This window comes from Chrysemys picta, chromosome 4, assembly GCF_011386835.1.
Source record: "Chrysemys picta bellii isolate R12L10 chromosome 4, ASM1138683v2, whole genome shotgun sequence".
Classification (NCBI taxonomy): Eukaryota; Metazoa; Chordata; order Testudines; family Emydidae; genus Chrysemys; species Chrysemys picta.
Window position 1 is genome coordinate 6975495 of NC_088794.1, and position 27913 is coordinate 7003407.

General features: G+C 50.0%; 1 protein-coding gene across 2 annotated transcripts; it reads left to right on the top strand.

Moving 5' to 3' along the window:
- The first annotated feature begins 3158 nt into the window (after nt 1-3158).
- On the top strand, nt 3159-27671 carry LOC101935263 (caspase recruitment domain-containing protein 8-like). Of its 2 annotated transcripts, XM_065594286.1 has the most exons (12): nt 3159-3601; nt 6151-7011; nt 9348-9413; nt 9961-10023; nt 10912-10991; nt 16549-16613; nt 17731-17954; nt 20762-21015; nt 21981-22109; nt 23062-23203; nt 25299-25340; nt 25622-27671. In XM_065594286.1, the coding sequence occupies exons 1-12, from the start codon at nt 3364-3366 to the stop codon at nt 25879-25881; spliced, it is 2424 nt and encodes an 807-aa protein (XP_065450358.1). In that variant the 5' UTR covers nt 3159-3363; the 3' UTR covers nt 25882-27671. The 2 variants fall into 2 exon arrangements, with proteins under 2 accessions (XP_065450358.1, XP_065450359.1); XM_065594287.1 differs by lacking the exon at nt 25299-25340.
- Nucleotides 27672-27913: the final 242 nt, after the last annotated feature.

A 27913-nucleotide genomic window follows, 5' to 3' on the forward strand; every position in this document is an offset into this window, starting at 1 on the left:
ATGGAACGGGGGGTTAGATTGGTCAGGGGTTCTGGGGGGCTGTCAGGAGAAAGGGGTGTAGAGAGCGGTTGGGGCAGGTAAGGGACAGGGAACGGGGGGTTAGATTGGTCAGGGGTTCTGGGGGGGGCTGTCAGGAGAAGGGGTGTAGAGCGGTTGGGGCAGGTAAGGGACAGGGAACAGGGGATTAGATTGGTCAGGGGTTCTGGGGGGGGCTGTCAGGAGAAGGGGTGTAGAGAGCGGTTGGGGCAGGTAAGGGACAGGGAACGGGGGGTTAGATTGGTCGGGGGTTCTGGGGGGGCTGTCAGGAGAAGGGGGTGTAGAGAGCGGTTGGGGCAGGCAAGGGACAGGGAACGGGGGGTTAGATTGGTCGGGGGTTCTGGGGGGGCTGTCAGGAGAAGGGGGTGTAGAGAGCGGTTGGGGCAGGCAAGGGACAGGGAACGGGGGGTTAGATTGGTCGGGGGTTCTGGGGGGGGTGTCAGGAGAAGGGGGTGTAGAGAGCGGTTGGGGCAGGCAGGGGACAGGGAACAGGGGATTAGATTGGTCGGGGGTTCGGGGGGGCTGTCGGGAGAAGGGGGTGTAGAGAGCGGTTGGGGCAGGCAAGGGACAGGGAACGGGGGGTTAGATTGGTCGGGGGTTCTGGGGGGGGACTGTCAGGAGAAGGGGTGTAGAGAGCAGTTGGGGCAGGCAGGGGACAGGTAACGGGGGGTTAGATTGGTTGGGGGTTCTGGGGGGACTGTCAGGAGAAGGGGTGTAGAGAGCGGTTGGGGCAGGCAAGGGACAGGGAACGGGGGGTTAGATTGGTCGGGGGTTCTGGGGGGGGACTGTCAGGAGAAGGGGGTGTAGAGAGCGGTTGGGGCAGGCAAGGGACAGGGAACGGGGGGTTAGATTGGTTGGGGGTTCTGGGGGGGACTGTCAGGAGAAGGGGGTGTAGAGAGCGGTTGGGGCAGGCAAGGGACAGGGAACGGGGGGTTAGATTGGTCAGGGGTTCTGGGGGGGGCTGTCGGGAGAAGGGGGTGTAGAGAGCGGTTGGGGCAGGCAAGGGACAGGGAACGGGGGGGTAGATTGGTCGGAGGTTCTGGGGGGGGCTGTCAGGAGAAGGGGGTGTAGAGAGCGGTTGGGGCAGGCAAGGGACAGGGAACGGGGGGTTAGATTGGTCGGGGGTTCTGGGGGGGGTGTCAGGAGAAGGGGGTGTAGAGAGCGGTTGGGGCAGGCAAGGGACAGGGAACGGGGGGTTAGATTGGTCAGGGGTTCTGGGGGGGGCTGTCGGGAGAAGGGGGTGTAGAGAGCGGTTGGGGCAGGCAAGGGACAGGGAACGGGGGGGTAGATTGGTCGGAGGTTCTGGGGGGGGCTGTCAGGAGAAGGGGGTGTAGAGAGCGGTTGGGGCAGGCAAGGGACAGGGAACGGGGGGTTAGATTGGTCGGGGGTTCTGGGGGGGGTGTCAGGAGAAGGGGGTGTAGAGAGCGGTTGGGGCAGGCAGGGGACAGGGAACAGGGGATTAGATTGGTCGGGGGTTCGGGGGGGCTGTCGGGAGAAGGGGGTGTAGAGAGCGGTTGGGGCAGGTAAGGGACAGGGAACGGGGGGTTAGATTGGTCGGGGGTTCTGGGGGGGCTGTCAGGAGAAGGGGGTGTAGAGAGCGGTTGGGGCAGGCAAGGGACAGGGAACGGGGGGTTAGATTGGTCGGGGGTTCTGGGGGGGCTGTCAGGAGAAGGGGGTGTAGAGAGCGGTTGGGGCAGGCAAGGGACAGGGAACGGGGGGTTAGATTGGTCGGGGGTTCTGGGGGGGGTGTCAGGAGAAGGGGGTGTAGAGAGCGGTTGGGGCAGGCAGGGGACAGGGAACAGGGGATTAGATTGGTCGGGGGTTCGGGGGGGCTGTCGGGAGAAGGGGGTGTAGAGAGCGGTTGGGGCAGGCAAGGGACAGGGAACGGGGGGTTAGATTGGTCGGGGGTTCTGGGGGGGGACTGTCAGGAGAAGGGGGTGTAGAGAGCGGTTGGGGCAGGCAAGGGACAGGGAACGGGGGGTTAGATTGGTTGGGGGTTCTGGGGGGGACTGTCAGGAGAAGGGGGTGTAGAGAGCGGTTGGGGCAGGCAAGGGACAGGGAACGGGGGGTTAGATTGGTCAGGGGTTCTGGGGGGGGCTGTCGGGAGAAGGGGGTGTAGAGAGCGGTTGGGGCAGGCAAGGGACAGGGAACGGGGGGGTAGATTGGTCGGAGGTTCTGGGGGGGGCTGTCAGGAGAAGGGGGTGTAGAGAGCGGTTGGGGCAGGCAAGGGACAGGGAACGGGGGGGTTAGATTGGTCGGGGTTCTGGGGGGGCTGTCAGGAGAAGGGGTGTAGAGAGCGGTTGGGGCAGGGAAGGGACAGGGAACGGGGGTTAGATTGGTCGGGGGTTCTGGGGGGACTGTCAGGAGAAGGGGGTGTAGAGAGCGGTTGGGGCAGGGAAGGGACAGGGAACGGGGGGTTAGATTGGTCGGGGGTTCTGGGGGGACTGTCAGGAGAAGGGGTGTAGAGAGCGGTTGGGGCAGGCAAGGGACAGGGAACGGGGGTTAGATTGGTCAGGGGTTCTGGGGGGGGCTGTCGGGAGAAGGGGGTGTAGAGAGCGGTTGGGGCAGGCAAGGGACAGGGAACGGGGGGGTAGATTGGTCGGGGGTTCTGGGGGGGCTGTCAGGAGAAGGGGTGTAGAGAGCGGTTGGGGCAGGGAAGGGACAGGGAACGGGGGGTTAGATTGGTTGGGGTTCTGGGGGGGCTGTCAGGAGAAGGGGGTGTAGACAGCGGTTGGGGCAGGCAAGGGACAGGGAACGGGGGGTTAGATTGGTCGGGGGTTCTGGGGGGGCTGTCAGGAGAAGGGGTGTAGAGAGCGGTTGGGGCAGGGAAGGGACAGGGAACGGGGGGTTAGATTGGTCGGGGGTTCTGGGGGGGCTGTCAGGAGAAGGGGGTGTAGAGAGCGGTTGGGGCAGGCAGGGGACAGGGAACGGGGGATTAGATTGGTCGGGGGTTCTGGGGGGGCTGTCAGGAGAAGGGGGTGTAGAGAGCGGTTCGGGCAGGCAAGGGACAGGGAGCAGGGAGACTTAGATAGGGGGTGGGGTCCTGGGGGCAGTTAGGGTCGGGGGGTCCCAGGAGAGGGCAGTCAGGGGGATTCTGAGGGAGGCGGGAAGTGGGAGGGGCGGGGCTAGGGCGGCACCCCGTGTCCTCTCTTTTGATTGATGAAATATGGTAACCCTAGCCAGGGGCAGGGTGTGGCAAATGTCTCCGCTCTGGCTCTCTAGGAGAAATCGTTTCCTGCTGCTTACTCAGCAATTTCCCTCTCTCTGCTGCTTCCGCTGCTGCTCCAGTCCAGTTCGGCTTGGCCAGCTGCTGGTAGGGAAAGCAGCATGGGGTGGGGAGGACAATATTGGGTGCTGGACCGCCTGAAGGAGTGTGAGTTGCCAAGATACAAATTTTCCCTGCGAAGATTTCCCCTGAAGGAGGGCTATGAACGCATCCCCTGGGGCAGGCTGAGACGGGCGGATTCCATCGAGCTCAGTGACCTGGTGAGCAGGTACTATGGGAAGCGCTATGGGAAGCAGGTGACCGAGAGGCTGCTGAGAGACATCAAGGGAGCAAGCGCTGGTAAGGAACTAGCCAGGGAGAGATCAGACCCAAGGGGGGCCGGATTTGGTGCCCTGCCCCGCTCACACCCTCCCCGGTCAGTGCTGGTGCCCGATCCCAGCTAGAGTAAGAACCTTTCTCCTCCCATGGGACGCGCTGGGAGTTTGCAGGATAGAATCGGGCTATAGAAACGGGGGTGGGGGGAGCGAAGCAATTCACTGCGATAACAAAGCCGGGAGCTTTCTGTTCTCATCGGTCAAACCCTAACACCGCCTCGCTCCTTGCTCAGGCAAACCTCCCATTGAGGTCGGTGGGGACCAGCTGGGAAATTCCTCCGGGCTCAGGCCCAGAGCTATCAAGCCACGTTTCCCCGCCATGGCCCAGGCTCCAGCTTTCACTTTCGTTTCTGTTCCCATCTCCCAGCTGGCCCGCAGCCTGTTTCCTTTGTTACCCGCCCTCGGCGGTCTGCAGAGCTGGTTTGCTCGGACTGAGTGTTAGATTTTGTTTTTACACCAGCAGAGACCAATCCAGGGCACAGCGCGGCGGGACCGGGATCCCAGCACTGGCTGAGTCTCTAACCCCAGTCAGGGAATCCCCCCCCCCCCTTCCACCGCTCTCTGCTCAGCCATCTTAGAGCCGGGATTCAGCCCAGTGGCAAAGCAGATGCAGGGCCGGCCTTAGGGGAAATGATGCTCTGGGCGAACTTGTATTTTGGCGCCCCTGGCCCCCATGGGCAAGGCACGATCCCATTGTCCCTGGCCCCTGTGGGCTCCCCAGGCTCTCCTTCACTCCTAACCCCTGCACTCTGCCCCCTTTGCCCCCTATTGCGCCTCTAACCCCTGCACCTCCTCCTGCACCCCTGCCCCCTCCTGCGCCCATGTGGGGAAAGTGACCTGGATGCATGGAGCAGCTGGCATTGCTGTTCACTCCCCTGCCCCCCAACACTGCTCCTCCGCTCCTAGGGGTTGGGGGGAGGGGAGCAAAGAGCGACATCAGGGCTCCCAGCATCCAGGTCACTTTCCCTACCTGGGTTACGTAAGGGGAGGGCAGGAGAGCACAGCCCAGGTAGGGAAAGTGACCTGGATACAGGGAGCCCTGATGTCTTCCCTTCCCCCACCCACAGCTCTCTAGGGGGGTGCAGAGGAATGCTGGGGAGGAGGGGGCCATGCAGTATCTGTGGCACCATTCACTCCCCCTATGTTCCTCCACCGGGAAGAAGCATGGAGAAATCTGGGTGCCCCCCGTCCTTCCCAGCTGGGAGTAGTTTCTGACACTACACCCCACAGTGGCCCCCCAACTATGGCGCAGCACCCTTGGGCAGTCGCCCACCCCTAAGGCTGGCCCTGAGCAGAAGAGGGGAAGAAGAGAGGAAGAAGAGACTCAGGAACCCAGAGAGAGAGAGAATGTGGGGACCTCCTGGGTCTGGGGGTGATGTCGTTCTGTAGAAACACACAGAGAGGGTTCTATGCAGGAGGCAGAGTCCTGACCCCTGACCTGAGCTCTGCACTGACCTCTAGCTCCCCTTTCTCTTTCACACGCACTGTCTCCTTGGTCTCTGCCACCGAGGGCAGTAGCCGGGAACAGGAGATAGAGGCATTTGCTAAGGCAAGAGCTGCTGTGAGTTATAAATCACCCAGGGATATTGACTCATAGTCATTTGTACACGTAAACCTAAGCATACCTGTCTGCAGAGGACTCAGCATCGAACACTTCCTGGTGTACTTCAACAAGTAGTGTGACCCATCACCTTTGCCTCATTATCTCTCTACACCCTGTTCCTGTAAGCATCCCAGTGTGATCTACTGCAGCTGGAGCACCCATGGGGGAAAATTGGTGGGTGCTCTGCACCCACCGGCAGCTCCCCGCCCCCCCACCCCAGCTCACCTCCACCTCCTCCCCTGAGCGCGCCGCTTCCCCCCCAGCTCCCAGTGCTTCCCAGCACAAAACAGCAGGAGGGGACAGAGTTGGGGCAGGGACTTTGGGGAAGGGGTTGGAATGGGGAGGGGCAGGGGTGGAGTCGGGGTGGGGGGGCACGAGCACCCACTGGCGCTGGGAAAAGTTGGCACCTATGCCTGTCACTACCGTCTTGATCTAAAAATCCAATAGGCTCCACTTCCCAGCCGCTGGATATCACCTGATCAAAAGCAGAAGTTAATCCCGACCCTGGAAATACGTTTCCCCAAACAACACCCCCCCAACCTCAAAAAAGAAAAGAAAAACACCTTCCGTGTAGGACAGGGGCTTGTGATGCTTTTGATATCATTTGCACAGATAACGTAGCCGTGAGTCAGCAACTCCAGCTTAGTAGTACATTACTGCCATATTATACAGGTGTAGATGACAACACAAGGTGCAGGGCAGCGGAGAATCAGGCCTATTATTATTTAGATCACGCCATAGGTGTGTGTGAAGTTTTACAAACAATCCCCCTGCTCCAAAGACTTTACATCTAAACAGGCAACGGGCAGATGCTGACTAGAGTTCATAAGCTTTACTGAAAGGGTGTGTTTTATGGTGGGAGTAGGGAGAACGAAATGCATGAGTTGCTGATTGTTGTCTTCTTATTCCAGCCGGTGCCCACACGGTGAGTGAGAGACATGGGGAAGTCATTCCCTACAAAAAGTTTTCCAGGAAAATTGCAGACAGAGAATGGAAAGTGGAAAATTCTACATACAAGGAGAGACCTTACAAATGTTCCATTTGTGGGAAAGGATTCAATCTGAAATTAAACCTTATTCGGCATCAGAGAATCCACACAGGAGAGAAACCCTACAAATGTGGTGAATGTGGGAAGAGCTTCAATGACAGCTCCAACCTCGCTCGACATGAGAGACTCCACCTGGGACTGAAGCCTTACAACTGTCCTGAGTGTGGGAAGAGCTTCAGTGTGAAATCAAACCTCATCCGCCATCAAAGAATCCACACAGGAGAGAAGCCCTATAATTGCCCCAAATGTGAGAAAAGTTTCAGTGACAGCTCCAACCTCGCTCGCCATCAGAGAATCCACACGGGAGAGAAGCCCTATAATTGCCCCAAATGTGGGAAAAGCTTTAATGACAGCTCCAGCCTCACTCGCCATCAGAGAATCCACACTAGAGAGAAACTCTACAAATGTGGTGAATGTGAGAAGAGCTTCAATGACAGATCCAACCTTGTCCGCCATCAGAGAATCCACACAGGAGAAAAGCCCTATATATGCTCCAAATGTGAGAAAAGCTTCAATGACAGATCCATCCTCACTCAACATGAGAGCCTCCACCTGGGACTAAAGCCTTACAAGTGTCCTGATTGTGGGAAGTGCTTCAGTGTGAAATCAAACCTCATCCGCCATCAGAGAATCCATACAGGAGAGAAACCCTATAATTGCCCCAAATGTGGGAAGAGCTTCAGTGACAGCTCCAACCTTGCAAAACATGAGAGAATCCACAAGAGTAAGAAATTTTTATATATGGGACCCGATTGGAAATTTTCCATCAGAATTATTTACGATTTTGCAGAAACTTCATTTTCTGTTGAAAAGATTCCATGGGAAATATTTTCAATTTGCTGATCATAGAATAACAGGGTTGGAAGGGACCTCAGGAGGTATCTAGTCCAACCGCCTGCTCAAAGCAGGACCAATCCCCAACTAAATCATCCCAGCCAGGGCTTTGTCAAGCCTGACCTTAAAAACCTCTAAGGAAGGAGATTCCACCACCTCCGTAGGTAACCCATTCCAGTGCTTCACCACCCTCCTAGTGAAATAGTGTTTCCTAATATCCAACCTAAACCTCCCCCACTGCAATTTGAGACCATTACTCCTCGTTCTGTCAACTGCTACCACTGAGAACAGTCTAGATCCAAACTCAGGTAGTTGAAAGCAGCTATCAAATCTCCCCTCATTCTTCTGCAGACTAAACAATCCCAGTTCCTTCAGCCTCTCCCCATAACTCATGTGCTCCAGCCCCCTAATCATTTGTGTTGCCCTCCGCTGAACTCTTTCCAATTTTTCCACATCCTTCTTGTAGTGTGGGGCCCAAAACTGTATACAGTACTCCAGATGAGGCCTCACCAATGTTGAATAGAGGGGAATGATCACGTCCCTCGATCTGCTGGCAATGCCCCTACTTATACAGCCCCAAATGCCGTTAGCCTTCTTGGCAACAAGGGCACACTGTTGACTCATATCCAGCTTCTCATCCACCGTAACCCCTAGGTCCTTTTCTGCAGAACTGCTGCCTAGCCATTCGGTCCCTAGTCTGTAGCAGTGCATGGGATTCTTCCGTCCTAAGTGCAGGACTCTGCACTTATCCTTGTTGAACCTCATAAGATTTCTTTTGGCCCAATCCTCTAATTTGTCTAGGTCCCTCTGTATCCTATCCCTACCCTCCAGCGTGTCTACCACTCCTCCCAGTTTAGTGTCATCTGCAAACTTGCTGAGGGTGCAGTCCACGCCATCATATGTTTTGATTTTTCCATTGGGAAAATCGAAACAAAATATTTTGGTTTGGTTTGACCTAAATCAATATATTTTGGTTCGTAGAACTGACCCAAAATGTTTTGAGTCAGTTCAACATGAAGCTTTATTTCCTGGTTGTAGCACATTCCCTTAGTGGTAGCTCGGGCCCCCATTCATACTATAGTTTGGGCTCCCTGGCCAGACTACATCTCCCATGATACCACACCATCTTCCTGCTTATCCTGCAGCATGCTGCATTATGGGAGTCACATGGCTGCTGCATCATTCCAGATGCTTAGGGATCCCAGCCTAAAGGGCAAAATGAGGACATTAGATAACTAGTTTTAATGAATCAGTGCACCACCCCAGGGAAACGCAGTTTAACATTGAACTGACTCCAAACAAAGTGTTTTGGGTCAGTTCAACAAAGCAATATGAAACATTTTGATTCAGGAACGTTCACATGTTTAGTTTCCGTTGAAAATTCCAAAACAAAACGTTTCACTTTTTCTGAATCTCTACATTTTCAGAATTTGTTCTGCACAAAGTTATGCTGTTTCAATTTTTGTCCTGATTCAGGGTGAAAAAAAGTTGAAATGTTGGAAAGTCCCCCTATTTTTTGTTCCACTCTATTATAGGGGGGGGATCCAAGGGTCTTGTCTACATGAACACTTAGTTTGCAGCAAGCTGGGATGTAAATCCATGTGGACCTGCTGCCATGCACTAAAAGTTCCCTAGTGTGCAGCAGCAGGGTCCAAAATGACACTCAGTGTGGGGTAGCTTTAAACCCTGATTTGCTGCGAAATAAGTGTTTGTTTAGGAAGTCTCAAACTAGAGTTTGGTCAGTATTTTTCAGATTTCAAAATTTTAATTTAAAAATTTACTCGCAATTTTAATGAGAGAAATTTTGGGAAATTTTTTTTGTCTCATAAACTAGCAAAAAATATGTTAAGAAAAAAACACCTTTTTTAAACTTAAAAAAAAATTTAAGCAAGTTATTACTATTAGAATTGTGAAAGCACCTATAGGTGTCCAATCAGAGATCGGTCACTATAAGGCTGGTTGAAATGTGTCAGTTTCTAACAATTTTGAATTTTAATGAAGAAGCTGGAGGAAAATTCAGCCATTTTTGCAATTTTATTTTCCTGTTTTTTGACTGTCATCTGGATTCAAAATGACTGAATCAAAAAGGTTAAATCTAACTTGTATTGTAGATCTCACTGAGATCCAGACATCAATCCCAGTTTGAAAAAAACACCAGCTTCCTTTATAAAGTGCTATGAGATCTACTAAGGAAAAATGCTGTATTGCTCTTTCTCTCATCCATAGGACATTCCGGTCACATGGAAGTTCCTCATGATCAAATTTCCACTGAAGAACTGACATCAGCATCAGGTGAGTGAGCACAATTGCCCAGGGGGTTGGAACATGCCCCAGAGGAAATTCACTGCAGGGTTGGACAAAAACAGCTCCAGGCCTGGGTGTCACAACACTGTTGCTTCAGGGGCTTGGGCTAATATTCTAAAGTCCTTCTGGACTTTTCTCTAAGGAAGGTGCCACATGGTGCTGGGACTGGATCCATTTTCCCCAGCCTGGATTAGACATGGGCAGTGTCCTGGATTTCACTACCTCTGACTTCTTAAAATACCAGTTTTCAAGCTAATCACCTCCTCTTGTATGAGCGCAGAGCTAAGGTGATTTGGGGATATCTTCAAGTGACCCCACTAAGGTCAGCAGAGTTAGGACCAGGTTCTGATCTCAGTGACCCTGGGATTAGTCCATTTGGAGTCACTCCAGAATTGTATCAATGTACCTCAGATCAGAATCTAGCCCTGACTCCATTGTAAATCCAGAGTGACCCCACTGATGACACCAGGGTCACTGAGATCAGAATCTGGCTCAGATTGTTTGGAATTTTGTCAGTTTTCATTTTTCTTTTCAGGATTCACCAGTGAAGAGACTGAATCCGACTCTAGTTCTGCTGCAGGGATAAAGGCGGCAAGAGGTGGGTAGAGAAGAATAAAGCTCTGCTCCTCTTTATCTAACATACACACTGGCCCATTGCAGCTGATGCTGCTTCTGTCTTCACAGGACCAGTGGGGCCCCTGTTTGCTCTTTCTTCCTGACAATCACAATGCTATACAGGCGGGTAGCCTCAAAGTCCTGTTGATTCATGCTGTGCTTTCACTTCCTGTCCCAAGCTGCTATTTGTACAGCTGTTAGCCAGCTGCTGTGTCCCACCCCAGAGGTGGCTGCCCGTATATTCCTTGAAAGCATGGAAAGGGCTGGGGAAAGATGACAGTATGTTAATAATTCATCCCTCCCCAGGGATCATCTGCCAACAGACCCTCCTACCCTCCACTGGTTCTGTGGCAGGAGCTGCAGATAAGTGAGGTTGAAACTGACTGGGAGGGTGGAGAGGGGGTGGTTTGATGGGCTTTGCTCATGGTGGAGCAGAGAGCAACCAAACAGTCCCCTTGGCCTGTAGCTCTGACCATCCCCTGCTCAGACTCTGCCACTGCCCCCGTCACCTACATCAGGTTTAATCTCCAGTGCCTGCAGGATCTCTCTGGGCTCCCCCTCCCATCACTCCCCCAATCCACATCCTTCCCTCTCCTCTCCACTCCATGATCCCCTTCCCTAACCCCATCTGCCCCATCCCAGCCTCTCCCCCAGTGCACAGCTCTTCCCACAGGCCTCATGAGCCCAGCGCTCCCTACATAGCAGAAGCTTTGGAGTTGGGCAGACACACGGAACAGACCCGTCTGCAGGGCAGTTTGTCAGTGTAAATGCTCAGGTCCCATCACTCTGATTCAGGGATGGAGGGGGCTTGTTATTTGGTGCTGCAAGAATGTGACACATGAAAGGGCATTTACCCCCCTCTCTGCCACAGGTGAGACCAGCCGGAGTCAGAGTCCCACTGCCTGCCTCAGAGGACAGCACAAATGTAACTGGTGTGTCAGGGAGGAAGAGGTGGGGCTTGTGGTCTCTCTTTCTCTCCCCATCCCCCACCCTGTTTGTCTGTTGGTCTATTGATCTCCCTTGAAATTTGTCTCTCTCAACTATACCAGAGAATCTTCTCCCTGCCTCTTCAGACCTGGGGCATCTTGGTCACCTGGGAAATGTCCCAGCTGATCACTGGTTCCCTCTGCCAGCCACACTGCCAGGCTTCCAGGCCACAGAAAGAGCCCCCAGCTGAGCACTTGCCCACAGCTGCCCAGGTTCAGTCCTCGCCAGAGCTATTCACTGACCAGAAAACAATAACAACTACCTGAACACAGAATCAAGGTTTCCCAGAGGTATTTCGTGCCCTTTCAGCACGCCAAATTCAGCAAAACTCAGACTTCTAAAAACCAGAAAATACAGCCTTAAGGTACCTGCCCCCACAACCTTAACTCCACCCTTTTTGGACACTGTCCCAATATGCCCATACTTGCATTCTGCCTTTACTGATAGTGCACATCACATATGTAGCACTGAGGCAAACACACTCTCTTTGTCAAGGTAGAATTTGGTTTTGGTAAGATCTTATCATGACCCACAGGTCTCAAACCCAGTCTAGAGGGGAGCAGCCACCCTCCAGCCCTCCTACGTGGGTCCTGATGTTGGCTTACCTAGGACCCATGAAGCTCAGCTCCAGCGTGAGGCTCTGCCCCTGAGATCCAATTAGCAGTGCCCCAAAGTTGCAGACTGGCCCAGTGGCCCTACTTCAACCAGCAGCAGGAACAGAAAGCTGTCTGAATGACTGGGCTCCACTCTGGAATGTGTGCATTGTGCTCCTTGATTTCCTGGCAGCCAGATCCCGCTTGACTCTTCATATCAGGCTTATGATTCCTGACCTCCAGTTTGTCTCCTGCTTCTGATCTCTTGGTATCCTGACCCAGCTGGCTCATGCCTCCTGTCTTGTGACTGTAGACTGTGGCTCTGACCACTAGGTCTGGCTGCCCACCACCCAGCTGTCACAGTTGGATTCAACAGGAGCTGCATGCACCTGCTCAACGCTCAAACACTGAGCCTGCTCCCCAGAAACAACCCCTCACTTGTTCAATTTTACAATTCCTTCACTCTCTCTGTTACATCCCTTACTCACAGGATTCCATCTATCGCTCTGCTTTCACTTACCCTTCATTTAACACAGACTGCTCTCCTATCCCACCTCACTGCTGACAATCCCCATGGCAAGGTTCAATTTTACAATTCCTTCACTCTCTCTGTTACATCCCTTACTCACAGGATTCCATCTATCGCTCTGCTTTCACTTACCCTTCATTTAACACAGACTGCTCTCCTATCCCACCTCACTGCTGACAATCCCCATGGCAAGGTTCAATTTTACAATTCCTTCACTCTCTGTTACATCCCTTACTCACAGGATTCCATCTATCGCTCTGCTTTCACTTACCCTTCATTTAACACAGACTGCTCTCGTATCCCACCTCACTGCTGACAGTCCCCATGGCAAGAAGAACCGTGTCCTGCCAGTGATCTATCCTCAAGTTACACACGCACCTCTTTTCTTTGAGCACATACCAGGGGCTCAGGCCCACATCTTCTCATATCACAGTCACACCAAGCTGCTCCAGCTAACATCTCCATCATTCAATACAGCTACACCTAACAGTGAATGCAGCTGGAGTGCGTGCAGATAATTGCTAGTGACTAGTGCCAGCTCCAGCATGGCAGAGTTAAGATTGTGTATGTATTTACCTTAACTCTATATTTTCTGCTTTGCAGAGGCTTGAGTTTTGCTGAACTCAACATTCTGGGAGAGCATGAGATACCACCAGGCAATTTATGCTCTGCGTTATTGTAGGCTTTTTTTAGTGAATTACCGACTTTAAAAAAAGAAAGAAAGAAAATAGAAATATTGTAGGAGTCAGTGGTCATTTAGACAGTTGTTCAGCATGCCTAGATTTGCTGTTGATACACTACTGGGGGTAGGTAATAACAAAAAAGACCTAGCTTTTAAACAGCACTTTTCATCAATAGATCTCCATGAACTTTACTCCAATATCCCCACTGCACATATGGGAAACTGAGGCACAGAGATGCAATGGTTTGTCCAAAGTCATCCAGCGGGCCAGTGGCAGAGTTAGGAATAGTTTCAGTCCAAGGGTTTCTCCACGAGGCCACACAGTTGCTCTGTGATTCCTCAGTGCTTCTGCTCCCCACCGTACATTTTGTTATAGTGGAATGCGGATAAAGGCCATGCTGTGAAATGTTTGCAATGTGCAGTTGCTAACAGGGGTCGGTGAGACAAATCTCAGACATGGTTTGTGTTCCAAACCTAGGCAGTTTTATTCCATGGTTGTTACAGTAACTTTAGGCAGCTGAGTGGAGAGACTGGGCACCTCTCCTTTTCCAGACTCTGCACAGCCATTCTCCACAACTTGTAGTCCCACCACTATTGCCAGCTCACCCTTCCCATCCCATTAAGACATTAGTTGCACTGTAGAAGCCATTCACATGTAAGAAGTTGCTCCTTTCTGTCTCCTGACCTGTGCTGCTGTGTGAACATATCACAAGCAGCAGTTCGCTCTAGGGCCATACACTACCTTTTTTAATGTAGCCTGAGCTTGCCCCCCCCCCACACACACACACATTTCAGCCAGGCTTCCCAGCCATACCTCAGGCTCACCCAGTTCATCTCCCCCACCAACTGGACCCCTTCCCCCACCCACTCTGTCACCCACGGAAGGACAGAGCCCTCCCTATCCCTGCTTACAGGGAGGGGGCAAGAAGAGGGGCTGATACACCCTGAGAGGCTTCTCCTGGGATGCAACCTGGAACTGGGGTATTGCTCAGCCCTCTTTCTTACCAGCCTGGGCTCCCTCTCACACTGTGAGAAGCTGCAAAGCCCTCCAAGCTTCCCTCACATAAACAGCAACAGGCAGAGGCCACATCCAGTTCCATTAATGAATACTCCTGCCAGTCACTGCATGAACCAACAATAGAGAGGCTCCAGCCAAAATACCCTAGTTCCCTAGCCTAGGATGCTGGAGCTGTCCTGTCCTGCCCTGTCAAAAGCCCGACCAGTATATAAGGTGTTACTCAGTCTGCCACTTCTACAAAGGAAAGTGGACATGCACCAACTTTTGTTCCTGAGCTGAGATTTTCCCCTAAGCACTACACTCAAACCACACTGTTTTAGGTAAAATGGGTATATATAGATATAGATAGATAAACTACAGAAAGATTATAAGTGATAGCAAACAGATCAAAGTAGATTACCTAGCACAAAGAAAAATGCAATCTAAGCCTGATATACTAGATAGGATTTGAATCAAGCAGTGTCTGACCCTGTTAGATAGTATAAACAATCCATCCAGGTTTCATACACAAGCAGGTTTCCTTCTTTCCTGCCTGGCACAAGCACTTCCCTAGTTCAAAGTCTTTGTTCTTCCAGCGCTATTTACAGGTGTTGAGTTGTGGGAAGAGTGAGGCCAACTGGTGATATCACCTCCCCTTTTTATAACTTTTTCCATATGGTGGGAACCCCTTTGTTCCAAGCCAAGTTCCCAACACAGTTTGTGGACAAATACACGTACCAAAATAGAGTTCAGTATCATGTGATCTCATCACATGCCCTTGCATGCTTTGATGAGTCATGGCAGCCATTATTTACAGGCTAATTGAAGCATCCAGAGGTGAGGATAAGCTTTTCCTTGGTCCATATTCTTTGTCGATGGGCCATTCAACTTGAATATTCCATTCACAATGTGCTGGCCAGACTGGATGCAAATTACCCTGTGGGTGTTACCACAGGAGCAAACACATTTGAAATACAGGTATACAGCCAATATTCATAACTTCAGATACAAAAATGATACATTTATACAAATAGGATAATCATATTCAGCAAACGGTAACGGACACCTCACATATCTTGTATAAGATGCATCCTAATGATATCCAAATCTTATCACTATAATGGCTATGGGGTGCACTGTTACAGACTGCCCCCCATATCCTGGCTCCCACATAGGGGCCAGAGATAGGGGATAGCCCCCTGGGCCCAGCTTACATGGGGACAAGGAGCGTCTCAGACACCTCCAGAGGGGTAGTCCCCCTGAGATCCTGGTATAGACACAGAACCAGGGAACGTGGGCCTGATAGGTGCCCCCCATCTTTCCCCCTCACTCTGCCACCCCTCCATTTTAACCCCTCCCACTGCTCCACTCCTCATCTCTACCCACTCCCCTGACCCAAGCATGCCAACCCCTCTCCCCTAGCACCCATCCACCTTTAGCCCCTCCTCATAATTTCCTTTTCCCTCACTGCAGCTCCACATCCTCCTCTCCTCTACTACCTTATGCCCACTCCCCTCCCAGCAAGTGTTTGCATGTGTAACTAACTTATTTTCTTTTAAAAATAGCTCAAACACCTTCTGAATGTTCAACTGTACACAGATCACATTTTCCCCATAAAAAAAACCAAAAAAACAAACGAACATTTGACAGAGGCAGATTGTAGCAACATGCCTCCTTTTTTCAGATTTCTGCTTATGGTTGTAGTTGAACGCAGTACCTAGGTACACCAGTGATACCATCCCTGAAATATCCCCCTTGAGCTATGCAGGTCTTTGAATTGGGATTCACTATCATCCTCTTCGTCTCTTTCTCTCTGCCTATGCTCAGTGTAATCCCTTTAGCGCAGGAGCATTAAGGATGACCCTAAAATGAGAGTTAAACTTTTTTGCTGCTAACGTTATGACTTTTGCTCCCTGTAGCAGGGCCCATTCCATGCTCCTGCCTTCTAATACCACAAAAACCACCCTGACTTCACTGGTTGTGTGTCCACACCATGCCATTGATTTATGTTCCCTCCACCAACAGCTCGACAGTCCCAGGCAACAATGCTGTTTGCAGTGTCCTCTGGGCTTTCTGTCCTTCCCCTTGATCTAAGAGGAGCAGAGCTCCCCCTTCTCTGAGGTCTTTGTAAAACTAGGCAGCTAGACATCTCTCCTCCCTTCATTTCCTTCTGTGCCTTTCTGATCAGTCTTGAATTGATGGGCTAATTGGCTCTTTAGTAATCACAACTAATTAGATCAGTAGTTTCCTTTACCCCAGTCTGCCTTCTCCAGGGGAACTAATATGTGTCAGAGTGATCCCACTCCCACATGAGGAAATATGTATCCCACTCCCACATGAGCTACTGGGTGACAGTCACTCTGTGGGTAACTCTCAAGTGACTGAGACCCTGATGTAATGATACTGGCCTTGATTTGAGCCTTATCTGTGGGGGAAAATACATGGATAGAATTCATGGGCTTTAGGCAAACCATTGTTAGGGGCTGTACCTTAGGAACCCATGGTCAGTTGGATCACTAACCATCTTCAGCCGTCAGTCCCACAAGGCACACCAAATGTCAAGGCAATCTGAATAACCATGTAGATTTTAGTGGCTCTAGAAGACTCAAGCGTAAACAGAAAGCTGATATAAACCTTACCTAGAGCAGTCCTGACAGTCCACTATAATCCTGAGGGAAATCCCCAACGGGGCTGAGTTAATGCCTGTTCCTGTGTTTTAGGATCTTCCAGAAGAAATAAAACCAGAGATTATTCAGGACGTAGATGGGAACCAGGAAATGTACAGGTGAGAACTGGGGCTGGGAGTTTGGTTTCATCCCCTCTGCAGCTGTCTGCATCTGGGAGCACAGGTCAGACCCTATCACACAGGGCACAGCGTCCCATGGGGACAGGCTCAATATAAACAGATACAGTCGATACAATCAGTACAGTAAACAGAGTAAAAGCCGGTCGGCCGCTTGTTCAGGGAAAGCCCCTGGCAGGCCAGGCCGGTTTGTTTACCTACCGCAGCCGCAGGTTCGGCCGATTGAGGCTCCCACTGGCCGCAGTTCGCCGCTCCAGGCCAATGGGGGCTGCGGGAAGGGCGGCCAGCACATCCCTCGGCTCGTGCCACTTCCCGCCGCTGCCATTGGCCTGGAGCTGCGAACCGCGGCCAGTGGGAGCCACAATCGGCCGAACCTGCGGCCACGGTAGGTAAACAAACCGGCCCGGCCCGCCAGGGGCTTTCCCTGAACAAGTGGCGGACTGGCTTTGAGAACCACTGGTGTAGATCAGGCTGACTCCTTCACTGGAGAGGACCCGTCTATTTTATTGGAGAAAACACTTTAGGACATTCTGCCAACTCATAGCACAGGGCTGTACCCCCACAGACACTGCCAGGGTGGGGGATTCGAGCCTTTGTATGTTATAAGAGGAACCTCTGAAATGTATTCATGACTGAGAACAGGGGTCTAGTAGGTCAGAGCAGGGGGATTGGGAATCAGGACTCCTGGGTTCTAGCCTTGGCTATAGGGGGGACTGGTGTTGAGAGCAGAGGGACAGAACTCAGGAGTTCTGACTCTGCCACTGATTGTCTGTGTGCCCTGGGTAGCAACTAACTGCCCCTCCCCTGTGTTCCTCAACTTCCCCCTCTGTAAAACATTACATACCTATCTCCTAGTGGGATTTACAATGATGAATTTATTAACAACTGTAAATCACTTTGGAGTCCTTGGACCCTAGGTGCTAGAGAAGGGAAAAGGAGTTTTACTATCTTCCTCCTCATATATATATATATATAAAGAAAAGACCATGATAAATGGAAGTGGTACCACCTGTTACAAGTTAGACCAAAAGCTGGTCTGGTTATATCGAGCATTGTCTAATCCTGCTCTCCCCTCCTCTTGTCACCCCCGGATACGCAGGGTTCATTTCTCTAGGGCAGGCTGGTTCCGTTGCCCTGAAACTGAACTGGAGTTTGAGGTGAGAGCAGCAGTGACCATCCGCTATGGATACGGCTCCTGGAGGCAGCATCTGACTGAATCGCAGCAGGAGCAATGGATGGTGGCTGGCCCTTTGTTTGACATCCGAGTGGAACCGACTGAGGCTGTGGCAGCCATTCACCTCCCGCACTTCCTGTGTCTCAGAGGTATAGTTGGAATCAGACTCAACAGTGTGACTTTAATCACCATTGTAATAGTATTAACAATAAGAGTAATCTTGATTGTAACCTTAAAGCAGAGTGGCCCAGTGAATAGTGCCCAGGAGTCATAATCACACCCTTAAAGAACATCATAATCACCGCTATTAATGTAATGACATGTTAAAAAAATGTTTAAGGTTGCAAAGTCGAGCATTCAATAGTAAGGAAATGCTGGAATGAAGGCTGCCTATGCAATCTTAATTCAGCCCCCTCTGTGACTAACTGTTAGCAATAGTAGGTTGTCATCTTCTATGTGGATTAGACACTACAGGGGGATGGGGACACACACTTATGCCATGGGTAACGCAATGATTTGCTGACAGCAGAGGAATGTTGAGAATTGGGAATATAGGATTACATTCCAGGCTCTGGAGGGGACTGTTGGCTTATGGCCACAGACCTTTCTGCTCCCATCCCTCCCAGCCTGTCCCTGTTCCAGCCCTGTCTCTCCACCCCGCTCCAACTACTTGTTTCAGTTTCCTTGCCTAGCCAGACCTAGTCTTTTCCAACTGCCCTCCTGATCTGATCCCCCTCTCCTCCACTACCTGTTCCCAGTCCCTGTGGCCCACCCTCAGGCTCCTCATCCCATCCTGCTCTCTCTGCCTCTCCCCCAGATCTGGCTTTTGTCCCATTGATTTCCAGTCAGAAGGCCTCCTCCTCTGCGGTGCCTGGATGCCTACAAGGGGGCCCTGATAGCATAAGAGAGAAGCTCCCTGCTCTCAGTTCTGGTGACACAGCAGTCCTTGGCTGTTGAGAGGATCAGTTGCAGGGAGAGCACAGATCAGAACCTGCAGGCCCAGGTTGGAGCATGCCCAGTGCAAAAGGGCATAAGGAGTGGGATCCCACAGGGATCAGTTCTGGGTCAGTTCTGTTCGATATCAGTGATTTAGATAACGGCATAGAGTTTTCACTTATAAAGTTTGCAGATGATACCAAGCTGGGAGGGGTTGCAGGTGCTTTGGAGGATAGGATTAAAATTCAAAATGATCTGGACAAACTGGAGAAATAGCCTGAGGTAAATAAGATGAAATTCAATAAGGACAAATGCAAAGTATTTCATTTAGGAAGGAACAATCAGATGCACACATACAGAATGGGAAATGGCGACCTAGGAAGGAGTACTGCAGAAAGGGATCTAGGGGTCATAGTGGATCACAAGCTAAATATGAGTCAACAGTTCGACATTCTTGCAAAAAAAGTTATCATTCTGGGATGGATTAGCAGGAGTGTTGTAAGCAAGACACTAGAAGTAATTCTTCTGCTCTACTCAGCACCGATTAGGCCTCAACTGGAGTATTGTGTCCAGTTCTGGACATCACATTTCAGGAAAGATGTGGACAAATTGGAGAAAGTCCAGAAAAGACCAACAAAAATGATTAAAGGCCTAGAAAACATGACCTATGAGGGAAGATTGAAAGAACTGGGTGTGTTTAGTCTGGAAAAGATACAACTGAGAGGAGACATGATAACAGTTTTCAAGTCCATAAAAGGTTGTTACAAGGAGGAGGGAGAAGAATTGTTGTTCTTAACCTCTGATGATAGGACAAGCAGCAAAGGGCTTAAATTGTAGCAAGGGAGGTTTAGGTTGGACATTAGGAAAAACTTCCTAACTGTCAGGGTGGTTAGGCACTGGAATAAATTGCGTAGGGAAGTTGTGGAATCTCCATCATTGGAGATTTTTAAGAGCAGGTTGGACAAACACCTGTCAGGAATGGTCTAGAATGATAATACTTAGTCCTGCCATGAGTGGAGGGGACTGAACTAGATGACCTCTCGAAGTCCCTTCCAATCCTATGATTCTGTGACTCATCGGGGTTTAGCTGGCACGCTCTAACAAGTTTCTAGTGAACGTGTATAAGGTGAGATGCAAACTCGGACAAACTTGGGTGGATTTTCACAGGAACAGCATAAAGCACAATCCTGACACATATGCAACCCCCTGCCAAATTTCAAGCCCCTGCTGCTAATCATGGAGGTGTTTGAGCTTCACAAACAATGAGAATATTTTTAACACTGGCAAAACAATGTAATTTTTCCTTAATCTTATTCTTGGAAATGGCTGAACCATTTTTGCTGAAATTAAGAAAACAAAACAAAAAGAGTCATCCATCTGAGGCAGGGACCCGGCATGGGAAACTTCAGTCCAAATGGTTAAAGTTTTTCAAAATTATAAGCAATTGTAAACAGGATCTTACATTTCCCATTATAAGGAAACCTTAGCTTAACACCGCCTACACTGCTGTGTGCTGCTAACACAGGTCCTTTCATCCACCTCCTTCACCTCTCAAAGTAATTTAAATAAATAAATAAATAGGATATCTCCATTACGTTTATTTATTTTATCTCCTAGAACTGGAAGGGAGTCCAGCCCCACTGCCTTCATTAGCAGGACTAAGTACTGATTTTTGCCCCAGATCCCTAAGTGGCAAAGAATGACTGGACTGTGAGCTTTGGTTATGCCCCAGGAGTGTAGATCTTATAGGACCCAGGATCAGGACAGACTGCCTGCATATCCGGGGGTTAATACACAATCAGGCGAGCAGTGGGCTGAGTTGTCCTTGGGAATTGGGGGGTCAGGGAAAGCAGTGGAGGGAAGGTGCCAGAGGGACCTTGTGAAGGTCAGTGCAGAATCCAAGCCACCCACAGAGCTACAGGGATGGGTGTTTCCAGAACTCAGGTGGACAAACTGCCTCTCTGAATGCAAAATGCAGACAGGCTAACGGAGCCTCACTTGCTTTGTGACCCATTGACAGATGCCGACAAGTCCTGGATGCATATTGCCCATTTCATCGATGAAGGGATGATCCTGGAGAACCCAACGCAGGTGAGGTTGTTCCACGCCGTGCTGGAGAACCCCAGCTTCTCTCTGATTGGAGTGTTTTGGAGGAGGGAGAGTTCTGTTCAGCGTATTCCGATCCATTCCATTGTACTGCTCTACCAGGCACAAAAGAGAGTTAATCTAACCCTCCACCTCTACCTGATACCTGACGACGGCTCACGGGTCAAGGTAATCTATAGTGTGAGCCTTATGGGAACACACACTTACCCTGTTACAGTCTAACTCTCTGAGGGACAATGGGGCTGTTGTGAAGCACAGAACACACACAAGACACTTTTCCCAAAGACTAACTCATTATTGCTCTTTCACTTAATCATACAAAGCACAAGAGAGCACAGAACACCGAGGCAGGTTCAGGGTTAAATGCTGGGTTCAGAAGGACCTTTCTACAGTAACTGAGAACCAACCACAGTGTACAATTGGTGTGATCCGCGTTCACTTGCCATCATTTAATAAAGAACATCTCACAACAGGGCAATCAGTTGTTGAAAGATAACTGGCCAAGAAGAGCACAGTGAAACGTTACTGGAGACTGGTTGTCTCCATGTTCTTCATGCAAGTAATTTTCTCTCAGGAGGTTGATGTTCCACTGGGGAAATGATCTCCTACTTTTCACATGAAGTATCAGAGAGTGAGTTTTATGCTCTGTCCCCCTCTGTTCTGGTCACAAGTTCTGTGCTCTGGTAATTCTCAGATAACTAACATCAAAAACTACATCCACCCTGGCTTGTTCTCTGTGACATCTACAGACTTAAGCATCAACACAAGCTAGAAATAAACAGGTTCAGTAATTTAGATGAGCAATAGGAAATAATTTCCAACAACAAATCTGAGTAAATCAGTCTGTTTGCAGTCAATTTATAAAAGAGGGCAACATCTGTCATATTAAATTGATTGCTACAAATTACAGTACCTTATTGTCAACATGACAATAATGAACCTTCTCCCCAGATCACAGTCCTGGTCTTAAACCCAGACAGATTTTCTCCTTTCATTTTTAACCAAGACTCTTCTCTGAAAGGCTGCTTTGTAGGAGGAGAATGGGAATTGAGACCCTAACAGATCTGGCTGAGGGACTGCTGTAGTATTTTCTTTTTGTATCTCCCAGACACGACTGTCCTTATGATTCACAGGCAGTTGATGTCTATGAAGAGAAGTGCCGGTCATGGTTTGTGTCTAAGTCTCATTTCACCTCTAAACCCTTGTGCTTCGGCTCTCGCTGCATTGTGTCCAGTCCATCGGAGATAACAGTAACACCCAAAGTAAGTAAAATAATGGAAGTGAACATGGAACTCAAGAACGCTGGGCTGCAGGGACCTGGGCAAAGCACTCTCCTCTCTGAATCAGTGCTGACCCTAATATTCTAGTGTGGTGCAAGGGGGCCTGTGCTGCAGGGAGCAAGGGGGGGGCTTTCTCCTGCTGACTCCAATGCCCCATCACAGCACTAAGGGTCACTGTGCTGCAGGGACTGCAGTGGTTGGTACAGTGGCTAGAGTAGAGTCCTGGGAGTCAGGATTCACTGGTTCTACTCCCTCCATCTTTCTGTGTGCCTCAGTTTCCCCATCTGTACAATGGGGATAATGATACCGGCCTTGCTTAGTAAAGGGCTTTGGGATCCATGAAAGGAAAAGGGAGTGTATAGTATTAGGGTAGGTCTACACTACGGCAGTAAGTCGCTCTAAGGTACGCAACTCCAGCTACGTGAATAACGTAGCTGGAGTCGACATACCTTAGGTTGAGTTACCGCGGGGTCTACACCACGGAGGGTCGATGGGTTACCTTACTCTTCTCATCGGGGGTATAGTACCAGGGTCAATTGGAGAGTGATCTGCAGTCAATTTGGTGGGTCTTCACTAGACCCACTAAATCGACCACCGGTGCATTGATCTCGGAGCACTGATCCTGGCTGTAGTGTAGATGTAGCCCTAGTGTGTTAAAACTATACTGCTGATGTAACCAATCACAAAGCCCGAGTACTGAACACTGATGTGAGATATTTAGTGAATAATGCACAGGCTACTAGTTGGTTCCGTATCATAGAGGCGGAATATTTCCAAACATATTTACACAGATGGGGGCTGGCTGGAGAGTGTTTTGTGGAATTAAGTCTTCTATGACCAGCTCTGACTAACATGCCTCACCCCCTTTCCCAGCCCTGCTTGCTTGGGTTGGAGGTGGGGGGTCACCCCAATATCACACTTGGTTTTCCTACAGGAACTGCCATTTTTGGATAAACCTGCAGATGCTCTTCAACCATTCACAGAGATCCACACCGAGGATGTAAAGGAGGAGCTGGAGCTCAGCCTGGTAGAGAAAAATGATGAGAAGCCAATCTGGGCGGCTGTCATCAGACCAGGTAGACTCAGCCTGGCAGTGAGGAGATATCTGTGTATGCAGCCCCCAGTCAGCATCTCTCATGATGGCTGGCACATACCTTCTGTGCACAGCAAGGCAGGATTTGGCAGTGTATGAGGGGACTGGGAAATAGATGGGAGAGGCAGAAGGGTACAAAACTCAAGTTTATTGTCCTAAATCTGTGGCCAATGAGAGCTTCACTGTTGTCCTGCTGCTGCAAAACGTGAACACTTGGAATTGCACGGTGACCACAGGGATATAGCACTCCCCTTCTGCTATGGGCAACCCCAGGAATGAAGATGAATCCCCACTAGCTGTAAGGTGTCTAGGGATGTTGCTAAATGTATAACCAATTGTTGGATTACACTTGTGGTTTGTTATGAAAAATATTCAAGAAACCAAATAACCCAGCTTAGCCAAATATTGATTGTAGTCATACGTGGCCTTCTGGGAAGTGATCTCACAAAGCTGACCTACACAGTGGGCTTGCTTCAAAGATACGCCCTCACATCAGCCATATTTACAATATGGTTGTTTACAAGTGAAAAGCATCACATAGGCCACCTAAAGCTTAATCATAGAATTATAGAAGATTAGGGTAGGAAGGGACCTCAGGAGGTCATCTAGTCCAACCCCCTGCTCAAAGCAGGACCAACTCCAACTACATCATCCCAGCCAGGGCTTTGTCAAGCCTGGTCTTCAAAACCTCTAAGGAAGGAGATTCCACCACCTCCCTAGGTAACGCATTCCAGTGCTTCACCACCCTCCTAGTGAAATTGTGTTTCCTAATATCCAACCTGGACCTCCCCCACTGCAACTTGAGACCATTGCTCCTTGTTCTGTTAAGTTCGTGTCAGATTTGTCTTTATACTTCCTTGTAACTTTCCCATATCTTGGTTTGAATACAGCATTCCAAACCAGTTGTCCATGAAAGCACCTCCTAAGCTTGCACTAGGATATAGAATGAATGTATGATGTCTTTGATAGGTTCTCTATTCACTTTTGCCAAATACTTGTTATAAGGTATTGTGGGAGAGACAGCTTAGTATGGGTAAACAAAACTCTGGGAAGAACAAAATCCATTTGGTTAACAGAACTGCCTGCATGCTGGGTGTAGTACAATATAAATACCCACGACCTGGCTATCAGGGCCGATCATGATACCCACTTGAGCCGATCTGATTCCTACCAGCAGAGGGCATGAGAGCACAAAACACACTAGCCAGTGCATCTCTTGATCATGGATTTTCTCAGTAGCAGATCACAGGCTGACCAGACAGCAAGTGAAAAATTGGAAGGGGGTGGGGGGTAATAGGTGCCTATATAAGGCAAAATCCTGACTGTCGGGACTGTCCCTATAAAATTGGGACATCTGGTCTCCCTACAGCAGTGGTGCTCAAACTTTTTCAATCACCCCCCCCTTATCAGTAACTGAATCTGTCCGTGCCCTCCCTCCATTACTGCACAGCCAAGGCTTCCTCAGTAGCAGAGCTCGGACTAGGCAGAGCTGAGGGTGGAACTGGGGATGGGGAAGGAGCTGGGGCTAGAGGTGGAGCTGTCTGCGGGCGGAGAGGGAGTGAGAGCTAAGCTGGGCCTGGACCCAAAGCAGGACTGGGGCTGGAGGAGAAGTGAGGCTGGGGGTGGAGCGGGGCTGGATGCCTGGCTGGTACTCCCTCCATGCCTCTTGTGGTGGCTGGCACTCCTTCCCCTCTGCGTGCCGCCCCCTCCATGCCCCTCTAGGGGGTTGCACCCCACAGTTTGGGGACCTCTGCACTACAGGATGGGGACCGGCGTATTCATATCTTTAGGCCACCTCAATGTGGAGTGAAGTCTTCCAAGTTCAGACTCGGCAGCTTCGGCACTTCCCTTTCTCTGAAAACTGGGGACTCTGTATGAGAGAGATCCTCAGGGATAGAGCTCAGCCCAGATTCTGATCTCAGAAACTCCACTCACATCAAGTGGAGTCAGGGCCGGATTCTGATCTCAGTGACTCTGGTGTAAAACTAAGTCCTCAGTGCCTCTCAAGCCAATCAAGTGTAAAATGGCACCACGTGACATATTAGTGAAAAGTAAACAACTTCCCTTTTTTCTTCCAGAGGACCTGATGCCTTCTGTTTCATCCACTAAGATGCGAACAGGTGGGTAGGGATTCACAGAGCTTCAAATGACAGTTTCTAAATCCAGTTCTTCTCTCAAACAGGCTGATTTCTCCTTTCTGAAGCAAAGAAATCAGGTGGAGAAATTCCTTATTAAGGTCTTGTTTTGTCCACCCCAGAGGTGGCTGCATTTGGGCACAGGGTGAGCAGTCCCTCTGTATCCAGATTGCCAAGTGCTGGGATGAAACTCACTAGGGAAGTGTAAAGATTTATGTTCGCAAACATGCTAACATACCCCAAGTCATTCTCTCTCTTCCACTCAGACACACATTTTGTTGACCAACACCGAGAACAGCTGATCCAGCGGGTGACTGCAGTGGACGGCATCCTGGATTCACTGCATGGCCCCGTTCTGGATACTGAACAATACCAGCGTGTCAGAGCCGAGAGAACCAACCCAGACAAGATGCGGAAGCTGTACGAGCTGTTCCCGAGCTGGAATTCAGACTGCAAAGAAAAGCTCTACCAGGTGCTGAAGGACAAACACAGACACCTGGTTGAAGAGCTGAGTGGAAATAGATGAAGGCAGCGCTCCCTCCTCTCAGAGATTGTTTGCATTGGGAGGGGTTAATCCACAGGTTTTTGGTGTGAATCATGTAACTCACAATATGCAAATTGTGATAATAGTGTGCACATGGGACACTTGTTCCATGTTTCAGTTTGCATCGTGTGTACACGGCAGAGGCTTGCTATGTACTATGCGTGCAGCATTCTTAGAGGGTATCCCACACCCCTTTGCCTTGGCGCTGAGCACTGTGCATTCTGTGATTGTTCTCGCTGTGAATTGTGGGATACGTAGCTGAAGCTGGCCGGGTTCAATTTTTAAAAAAAAGAAAAATCCCATAGCTCGGTGTCATGTGCTGGCGACCTGGAATTTACAGATGCCGCTAGGGCTATTGTTCAACTGAATGAATTTGGCTTTGGACGTTGCCTGCTGCACTACTGCGCACATGATAATAGAAAACAGGTTGCTGGAGCAGCTTCACAGAATGCAGCGCCATTTCTGGGCGCAGGAAACCAGCACAGACCAGTGGGAAAGGATTGTTCTGAAGACCTAGAGTGACCACCAGTGGTGAGAGAAGTTCTGGATGGGGAAGACAACTCTTTCTTGAGGTAGCACTGTAACCCTGGAGCTGCAATGGCACCAAGATGTGGACAAGCAGGTTGCCATTGCCATCTGGAATCTGGCCACCTAAATAATACCAGTACATAGCAAACCAATCTGATGTAGGAAGGTCGATTGTTGGGGCCGTTGTCATGCGGGTATGTGATGCCAAGGAAAAGGTACTGTGGCACCAGATTCTAAAGCTTGGTCATACTCAGGAGATTATTGATGGCTTTGCATACGTGGGTTCCCAAACTCCATTGGGGCAATTGATGGATCCTATGTGCCTAATATTTGCCTCCCCTCCTCCCCCCCCTTCTTCCCCTCCACCCGAGTGCAGAATTTATAAACAGAGAGGGGATTCTCTGTGGTGCTCCAAGACCTGGTTGACCACCTGGTTTGTTTACAGACATGAATGCAGGGTGGCTGGATCGATGGTGATAGGATCTTTTTGACCTCAGGCCTATTTATCTTATTGGAGAAAGGACTGCTTACCCCCAGGAACACTATGGGCATTGCTCCAGTTATCCTGGGAAACCCAGTTCATCTTCTGCTTCCTGGTTAAGGAAGCCATTCACAGGCCGCTTGGACAGAAGGAAGGAACTGTTCAACTCTCACCTCAGTAGTTGCAGAATGGTAGTGGAGTGTGCATTTGGGCATTTGAAAGAGAGGGGGCGCTGTTTGTAGAATAGGCTGGAAGCAGTAGAAAAAAGCATTCCAACGATTATAGCAGCATGTTGTATTTTGCACAATATTTGTGAGGGGAAGGATGAAGGCCGTAGCCATGGGTGGGAGGTTGAGGTGCAGAGACTTGTGCAGAGGTCTGAGCAGCCAGCAAGGCTTCCCACAGAAAATGGAAACAGTCGGGGCAATATTGTCAGGGATGCCTATTTGCTCTTATCTTGAGTTCAGCCCTGATAATGTGCAGCCGTGTATCCAGCTGTCAACCTGTGAGGAGAGGGGGTTGTGGGAATGAACTGTGAGCTGTGCAGTTTTGTTTATTGGTGGTGGCAGAGGGACATTGGGGCAATCCTTGTTTTACCTTCCGTCTTTGCCTGTACCCTTGGTAAAACCCTGTGAATTATTTCAGTTTTACAGCTTTTCTGTGTTAATGCACTGAGCCATCAGGACTGAAGTTTTAACAGCTTTTGTTATGAAACAACAATCAATTGTGTAAAACAAAAATAAACCTTTAATTGAACTGACAACTTGAGAGAAACCTTTAATTAAAACAAAAGTCTATCAAAAATCTCCAAGTGCAATAGTGCAGATAGAACAGAACAGTGGCTGGGGTGCTTAAAATCACAGGCGAGTGCACACCTCACCTCTGCCTCTCCCTTCTTTGTGGGCCTTCAGGTGCTCAGTGGTGAGGCTCCATATTATCTGGGGCACTGGATGGCTCAGAAGAGCTGGGTTCCTAGTTCTCAGTGCCCTTTCACTAAAATGTCGT